Genomic DNA, 9,469 nt, shown 5'->3' with positions numbered 1-9,469 from the left:
ATCTTCAACCATATATATATCATAGTTTCCCATGCTGTCAATGCATGGTTGACAATATGATTACTGGAGACTCAAGTCTCATTATAGCGTGACAATTGGTAAAACTTATCTTCAACTATATATATATCATTGTTTCCCATGCTCTCAACGCATGGTTGACAATATGGTTACTGGAGATTCAAGTCTCATTATAGCATAACAATTGGTAAAACTTATCTTCAACCATATGTATCATAGTTTCCCATGCTGTCAATGCATGGTTGACAATGCAGATTTATCACTTATTAAAACAAAGTGCATTCTGCTGCAGCAATTCATCCAAACTTCTATAATGTATTACGATAAAACTTGGCTACCTATATGTTCATAAAAAATACAGAATGCTGTTCTCCCTGCAAGCAAATTGCCTGGTTCTTAGGTATTGTGAGAACCATTTCACATGGCAGCAATGTAGCCTTGTAGCTAGACTATGATCTGCTCTCTAGTTGATTTATTGCTTTCTCATTTACATGGTTGTGACTAGAAGGGAATAGACAGAGCTTTTACAAAGCTAAACTCTGCACCTTTGTCACACAGTGTGAGAGAAGAGCTACTTATGTTTGAAAACATCTGAATTTTCAAACTATAACTGAAACAAAAATACTACTACCTAACTTTGCCTATTTGCTGTGCTTTACAAAAACAACCACCAAAGTACGCTTTCTTGAACTGTCTCTATGCTTTGCAGAAAAAGTAGCTACACAAGTAGCAAAGTTTCTCTATCACACTGTACTTTTATAGTATTTTGTTTCTTCACAAATTAAATTCTCTTTCTCTCAAATATAACTTGTAATTTTTTAACTAATGTGATTTTGTGAATGTACATAAGGAGTGTGCACATATGTGTACAAAATACATGCACACAGATTCCCCCCACACACAACAGTAACACAGCAGTAAGTCTGAGGGCTTATAATGCTAAAATTTGGGTTTCACAGTGGACAGAGTATAGTTAATCCAACAAATAAACAAACACAGAGATTTTGGTAAGTAGTACATTTAAACACAGTAAGAGAACAGTTGCAGTGATGCACATTTTCATTTCCACTCATCTACACATCTGACTACACTATCTTATCATCCATGGATATTCATACTCAATATTACTAATACAAAATACATTTAAACAATTATCAATGTTACAAAGTTTCAAGTGGAAAGGCAGTAAATAAATACTTCTTTCCAGCAGAAATTGCAGTTAGTTCAGGATCCAATCATGGAAGTTTTGAACACTGTCTCTTTCTATCTACCTTCACTACATAGGTATATCAAACGTCCTCTGTGCTGCCTTGATCTTCACTTAATCTTTACTGCAGAGGTATGGAGAAACACCACTGTGTAGACTTGTTAGTTACTTCAGAGTACAGTCATGTGTTTCACACGTAAAATCGGAACTTATGTTTGTTGAATATACGTTCATAAGATCGTATGAACGCAGTATGTACTTATTTAATTCCTAGTATCGATGGTGTTATTAGCTTGTTCTGTAATGTAAAATACTGATAACCATTTTTGTACTCTTTACTGTATAGAACATATTATTTTGGTAGCATTGCTTTGCTAAAACTATAAAAGTTAAAGGTAAACAATTTACAAGTGAAAACTTCTTGAGTTTTATGTTCTCACAGTATTGACTTTTTTAAAAAATAAACCCAAAGTACTTAACAATATGATCTAACCCCTCATACTTAACAATTTACTCTAGTTATGTTTTTTTACACAATAATTTGTACTAATTGCAAAGTTTCATAGCATTCAGTTCTCCTTTCTTATAGATTCCAAGGCTTTATTTGTGCAGTTGGGACTAGGAGATGTTTAAGTATATATGCCTTTAAGTAACGAAATGCTACAATTATTTGCATGTGATACGTAACATATATTGATTATTATTATTGTATTTTATTGAAAATAGAAAAATTACTTAAAGTAGTTTCAATTTAATTAACAGGTTTGGCTTTTCAAACTGAAGCAGGAATTATAAAATGCTTTTATGGATTCTAGAAAGCCCAATGTACAGCGTAAATTTGATGAAGATACAATTTGTACTATTTTCCCAGACTGAAAGGAATATGAATAAAAACAGAATTGAATTCAAATAGCGTCTTTCAGTCACCAAGGAGCACCCTCATTTTTAAATGACTTGTATAATAGTCTTTATGATGGACTGTAAAAATGTGTTACTAATTCTTTATAAATTATTTTTTGAGTTATCAGCAGTTTTAATTTTTTGTGATCTAAAATGTAAATTTATTAGTAAAATGGCTGAAAACAAACTTTCATGATGTATTTCCATTTCTTTCACTAGGGGGCAGTTCTTTTGGGAGTAAAGATGTTATGTGCAAACCTCGAGGGTGCAATTCTTCAGGGTTGTAACATGGAAGATCCTGCTGGTTGTAGAGCTAATATGGAAGGTAAGGAATTGCTCATACGGAAGTCAGATTTCCATCTCTGACTGATTGGCTGGTTTGGTTGTATCTTTTTGATTGTACTGTATTAACCCTCTCTCTCTCTCTCTCCATGAGCATCTTTGTCTGTGCATTTCACATGGATTTTTGTGAGTTACATTCAAAATTTAATAAAACCACTTTCTTTTCCTGGCATACCAATAAGTGTAACTAATAATCTGTATTTTAAAAATATGTAAGTTTTAAGTTCTTAATTTTATAAGGCAATGTTTAAAACAAATCTTGAATTTCCCCTAGTGTGAGAATTGTAACATTTTCTCTCTTTTCAACTGTATTTACCAACTGTCCAAGAAGTACAAAATTTGATGTAAATTACTTCTTATAATGTCATCATCGCTTCATAGCTTTCAATCTTACTTGGTTACTTAGCCATCAAATAGGAAATCAGACCCCCTCTTATCACACCCACCTATCACATTCTCTCTTTCAGGATTTGTCAGTAGTTCTCACAGACGTTCAATACTATAATATTTATAACCAATATAAAGCCAAGGTTTTCATCTGTCAAATGACACATTATGTTACATTGTTTTCTGTTCAGAGAATTGTCAGTTTTACTTTCAGTACAAGCTTTATTCCCATGGGAAAGACATCAACTAGCTTAGATGAATTTATAACGGTTCTTGTTGTATAGTTAGAAAGCCAGAAAAATTGTGATAGTTATGGGATGTCATCTGCTTTTGCGTGTTATTATTCTGTGTTCTTTGATGCATTATTTAATTAAATTCAAAATTATTTAGTGCAATACTAGCATTAGTATAAAAAAAGTAGGGTTAAGTGTTATTTGTGGGATGGAATAAGATGCTCCAGCCCTCCACGAATCTCCCAACCATTGGTGAAAAAGGTGTGATGTTGACATGACATCACTGGGTGGACATCTTTCTCAATGAAGTCAAAGGCCAGGGCAAAAGGGCTCTTGGATGAGCTCAATGGCCACATGTTCGGGACCAGGGTGTGCCACACTGTATGGTGGATTTTGGCTGTGGTAAACCAACCGAGAGAGAAGATGGGTGCCACCAGGTTGCAGCTGCCTAAGACATACCACATGATGACAACCAATACTCAACCCATACCAGATTGGTCTCAGCACAGGTTACCAATGGCTGTGCCTTCCACCTCAAACCAGGACAGACGTGATAGGTATGCTACTGGTGCTTCTACCACTACGTTTCTTAGGAGAAACAACATCACCATCAGTACATGGAACGTTAGGACACTGAGAGCCACAGGGAAATTGAGAGAACTTACACATGAGATGGACAGGTACTGCTGTAACCTCCTTGGACTCTGTGAGATGCATTGGAAACACTTTGGGGAAACAGCAAGTGAGGAATGACACAAGGTTTACTTCAGTGGCAAAGATGACAAACATGAACATGGATTCCTTGTAAACAAAAACAATATGAACACTGTTATGAGTTGCCACATGGTCTCCAGCAGGTTCATCACCATCCGCCTGAGGGCAACTCCATTCAACATCACAGTAATACAAGTGTATGCCCAAATGTCTGACTATGATGAGATGGAAGACTTTTACAAGCAGCTGCAGGACCTAATAGATCAATCACTCAAAAAAAGACATCCTTGTCATACAAGAAGACTGTAATACAAAAGTTGTTGAGGATGCACAGACAAACTGGCAAGGCATCTGTGGATGGTTCTACAATATTGAATCAAACAAAAGAGGACTCAGGCTCCTGGAGTTTGCCACACATAACAACCTTGAGTTAGCTGATACTTTTGGTCCTCACAAGTCATCCAGAAGATGGACCTGGCACAGTCCAGATGGACAACATCATAACCAGATTGACTATATCATGGTGAAAAAGTGCTTTTGAACAGGAGTCAACATTGCCAGAACACGAAGTTTTCCAGGAGAGACATCAGAAGTGATCATGACTTGTTGATGATGACTTTCATCTCAGTTTGAAGAAAATCAGCAAACCAAAGTACACAAGAATCAAGTTTAAGCTTGAGCAAATGAAGGCCCCTGATGTGGCAGAAGCCTTCCAAGCAATGATTGGTGGGAAATTTGTACCTCTTACCATCTTAGGTGACAAAAACACAGACCTAGATTTGATGATCACTACCTTTAACACAACAGTGACTTACACAGCCAACAAGATCCTTGGCTTGCACCATTGGACTAAGAAAATCTGGGTCACACCAGATATTTTGGACCTATGAGACAAAAGACGAGAACTGAAAAAGAGAAAAAGCAAAGAAGTGCAAAAATACAGAGAAGTCAATAAAAAAATTTAAAAAGGCATGAAGAAGGCAAAGGAGAACTGGATAGAATAACATTGCAATAAAATTGAAGAAAACTTAAATAAGAACAACAGTAAAAAAGCATACTAACTTGTAACAACCGTAAAACAAGGGTGAGCCACTACCATCCGAGACAAATCAGGAAAATGCCTCATAGAAGAACAAGAGATCTTCCATTGGTGGATAGAATACTGCTCAGAACTATACAACCACACTGCCCTCAGATAACTGAAGAGAACTATCCTATACTTCAGAAAGAAGTAGAAAATTCAGTGAGATCACTGAAGAAAGGGAAGTCAGCTGGAGTTGACAACATACCAGCAGAACTGGTTCAGACCAGGGGAGAAGCCTTGATCACCACCCTCACAACAATCTACAATAAGATCTGGCAGACAGGAGAATGGCCCACAACTTGGACCCAGTCTGTGTTCATCATGCTTTCCAAGAAAGGTAACCTGCAGCTGTGCCAAAACTACAGAGCAATCAGCCTCCTCAGTCACCTGAGTAAAGTCATGTTGAAGATCATATTAAACAAACTCAAACCCCAAATGGAAAAGATCATTGCTGAAGAACAGGTGGGGTTTCGAGCAGGACGAAGCACCACAGAACAGATCTTCAATCTCGGGATCCTTTGTGAGAAATATCTCCAACATCAACAAGACCTTTATCTTGTCTTCACAGACTTCAAGAAGGCCTTTGACAGGGTATGGCATGCAGCCTTATGGGCAACCATGAGGAAGTACACTGTTAGTGCCAATCTTGTTCGAGTCATTGAAAACCTTTAAGACAAAGCCATGAGTGCATTCCTCATAAATAGCAGCTTACGGGACTGGTGTCAAACAATGGTTGGAGTTCGACAAGGATGCCTACTTTCACCCACCCTCTTTAACATCATTCTAGAAAGGATTGACTGATGCCTTGGAAGATCATGCAGGTACTATCAGTATTGGAGGCAGGCCAATCACCAACCTTCTTTTTGCAGATGACATTGATGGCTTAGCAGGAGAAGAGCAAGAACTAGCCAGCTTGTTGGAATGCCTTAACAAAATATCTACAGCTAATGGCATGGAGATCAATGTTGAGAAGACTAAACTGATGACCAACAATACCAACGCCATCAGCATTGAGATCAATGTATGTGGACAAAGACTTTAAACAGTAAAACATTTCAAGTACTAGGGATCAATTGTCCCTGATGAGGGTTCCAAACCTGAAATATTTTCCAGGAATCTGCAAACAACAACAGTGCTAGCAAAATTGAAACCAATATGGAACAACAACAACATCACTCTTAGTTCCAAAAATTAGGCTTTTGTGCTCCCTTGTCATATCCATATTTCTGTATGTTTGTGAAACATGAACCCTCACAGCAGATCTAGAAAGAAGAATACAGACCATGAAAATCAGTTGCTACAGAAAAATCTTGCACATCTCATATAAAAACCATGTTACCAACAAAGAGGCCAACAACAAAATCCAACAAGCTGTTGGACCATATGGAGATCTCTTGACCACTGTCAAAAAATGCAAACTGAAGTGGCTTGGCAAAGAACATCTTGCAAGGCACCATTAGAGGGAAAAGAAGAAGAGGCAGACAGAAGAAGAGATGGGAAGACAACATCAAAGAGTGGACAGGCCTAGAGTTCATCAACTCCCAGAGGGCGGTGGAAAACCAGGAAAGATGGAAAGAGCTTGTTACAAAGTCATCAGTGGTGCCCTACTGACTCCGAGAGTTAAGGAAAAAAGTGAAAGTGAAGTGACAGTTGACAGCAAAAAAAGGCCCAGCTAAGTACTTCTTGTTTTTCATGTGTATTCTTTACTTATTTTTATAAAAGTAACTAAAATATAAAAATAGGAAACTTTTAGGTTAGCTAAGGTTAGATTAGGTAAAATATGTAATAATAATAATAAATTTTCATGAGGTATGCTCATTAGTAGCTCATGCATAATGTACTTCGATATCATAATGTGAGCTGCACATTTACCAAATGATTTACCACTTATAATGGCATGAATAGTAGTTAGAGACAGTTCAAAGGGCAATAATACAATAAAATTTAAGTATAAATAGATGTATACTGTTACAATTTTAAAACTATTTAGGATAAACAAATGTAGTTTCATGTTACAATTTGAAATCATTCTAGAAAGAGAAAAAAGGTAATTTAGATTTGTTTTAGTGAAAAAAATGTTTGAAATCTATTTAGGAAGCTTTATAAATTATGCACATTAAATTTGAGGTTTTTGAGATGAAGAAAAGTATTTTTAATCATAACATGGAAATCACTTTGCACTCAGAATAGTAAAAAAAAGTAATATATATATATATATTCACAGACAAACCTTTAGTAAAAATGCTTCTTTAAGAAATCTGATTTTTTGCATACAAAAGACTTGTAATGTTTGCTAAAAGTCTGGCAAATTTTGTGAAGATATACATAATGTATTTAAAATTATAGTATGCAAACTATAACAAGTACATTGTGTTTACGAGGTTGGTCAATTAGACTGACCTCATAGCAAGAGAGTTAATAGAGTGATTGCACTCTACATCTCGTAACTTTTGTACATTAATTATGTTTAATGAACAATAACAATGTTTTATGCTAAAAGATTTGAAATACAAGGCTTTGCAGCCATTTAAAACGTCACCAAACTTCCAGAGTAGCCAGTTTTCATTCTGTTATTTGTGACTATATCTTTTGCTTATCTTGACTTACTGAATTAACCTTAGACATTATTTTATACACACAAGTCCCATAGAAGTTTTATATATGCCATTGCATACTGACTTATTATGTTGCTTGTTTTTTGATAACTTTTGTAAGAAATACAAGTAGTATTCTTAAATATTGCCAAGCAAGTTACAAAATTCTCAATCTGAAGTAGTATTAACCTCATCAGAACTCAGGAGCCATCTTGATCTAAGAACAATTACCTGGTGACTTTCAGATGAAATCCACTAATGTTTTGGTTAGTTGTGAGGGGTTTGCTAAAGTTAACTTTGATATTGTAACTCATAAGTTTGGACTGTAAAGTTAACAGTATTTTATAAAACAAAATTGTACTTGTGGTTGATTGTTGTAGGAATAAAATTTTACTTAGTTAGTGAAGATAAATAATCTTTATTAAGTGAAATGTGTTTTAGCAATAAACAAGTTTGTATTAGTGATGAAATAGTATTGCACATCTAAAGATTAAAATTCTTCATGTGGAAACTTATTTTTGAAGGAGTTAATCTTAAAGGAGCAAACCTTGAGGGCAGCCAAATGGCTGGTGTAAACTTGAGAGTTGCTACATTGAAGAATGCCAATCTACAAAATTGTGATCTCCGTGGTGCTGTCCTGGCCGGAGCTGATCTTGAGGTATGAAAGTTTTCCAACATACATTCACACTTAATTAATTTCCAATTTCATTGCAAGATTCAAAATAATGTTTAAAATTTGTTTTCTGAATAAATATAAAGTGCATGAATCGTCTTATTTAAAGAAAATTTATTGAGGTGTAGACTGTTGTGTTTCAGTGTAATAAAAATGAAAGCAAGACATATATTGAGAAGATTCTTAGGTTTAAAAACACATTGTAAAGCTAAGGAAAATAATGTCTGTTTGAGAGACTAGGAAAATTGTTTTTAGATGCTTCTTACAATTTCATCTATTCTTTTGACATCCTTAAATGTTAACTGTCAAATGTTGGGATGTTTTTATATTGTTCAATAAGTTTGAATTAGTGACTTTAACCTTTTCAAGACAGGTCACGGGTGAAAAGCCATGTGATCTCATTTGTTGACTCCCATTCAAAATTTTATTGAACTACTATTTCATGAATTTATCTCAATAACTTTGGTATCAAACTGTTGATTATAATTCAGATTTTAGTACTATACATTACTCAATTTCTTAATTTAAAAATAAATATTAAAAGATACAGATAAACATCGATTTTTGTGTGTCACATGGTATGTTGAATGCAGCACAGGTTCAAATTAGATGTTTTTAAATTCAAAATACAAAGTCTATAATTTCATACGAATTAGAAACTCAAATTACTGATATTGACAAGCTAGAATATCAAATAAGAGCCTTTTATCCTTTCAATTTGGTAAGATATTGCTCATGTAATAAATCAAACACAATAGTACCACGGCCACCTCTTTCCATTTTTGGTAACACTCCCTTATATACACTTACTTCTATATATGACATGAATAACCAATCAGAAATTCAGAATATCCTCCTTGTGGCTTTCTCAGTCATTTTTAACAGGCTTGGCACCATTTTTTTTTCTTTTGAACCAATATTTCAACAAGGTAGAGTGTGTCTTTAGTCTGCTCGAAATTTCATTTGAAAAGTTTCTGATGCATAAAAGTATTTTTAATCTTAAATGAAAATTACTTTGCATGATAGATAGGCAACATGCAAAGAGAAAAAAAAGGTATGAGAAAAACATTGCTTTACAAACCTTAAGACTTAATAAAAAAAAATTGATATTTTGCATATGAAAGCATTTTAATGTTTACTGATAATGTACCAGATTTCATTAACATTCTCTTACTAATTTCAAAGTTATAGTGTGAAAACTATAACATGCACAAAATTGTTACTAGGTTCGTCCCAGGGACCGAGTCCATGGTGAAAAAATTAACAAATATTGCTGGTAGACATTGTTAAGGAGAGTTGTAGTGACATGTTTTCTCT

General features: G+C 34.7%; 1 protein-coding gene across 1 annotated transcript in view; it reads left to right on the top strand.

The window, feature by feature from the left end:
* LOC106469170 (BTB/POZ domain-containing protein KCTD9-like) overlaps nucleotides 1–9,469 on the top strand; it is an 80,965-nt gene that overhangs the window by 47,628 nt on the left and 23,868 nt on the right. Inside the window, exons 9-10 of the mRNA XM_013929634.2 lie at nucleotides 2,345–2,450; nucleotides 8,004–8,137. Coding sequence (XP_013785088.1) covers nucleotides 2,345–2,450; nucleotides 8,004–8,137 — 240 coding nt within the window. The remainder of the gene's footprint in view (nucleotides 1–2,344; nucleotides 2,451–8,003; nucleotides 8,138–9,469) is intronic.

The sequence above is a fragment of the Limulus polyphemus genome, unplaced genomic scaffold (genome assembly GCF_000517525.1).
Source record: "Limulus polyphemus unplaced genomic scaffold, Limulus_polyphemus-2.1.2 Scaffold3335, whole genome shotgun sequence".
In the NCBI taxonomy this organism is placed as follows: domain Eukaryota; kingdom Metazoa; phylum Arthropoda; class Merostomata; order Xiphosura; family Limulidae; genus Limulus; species Limulus polyphemus.
This window is presented reverse-complemented; position numbering and strand designations above follow the sequence as displayed.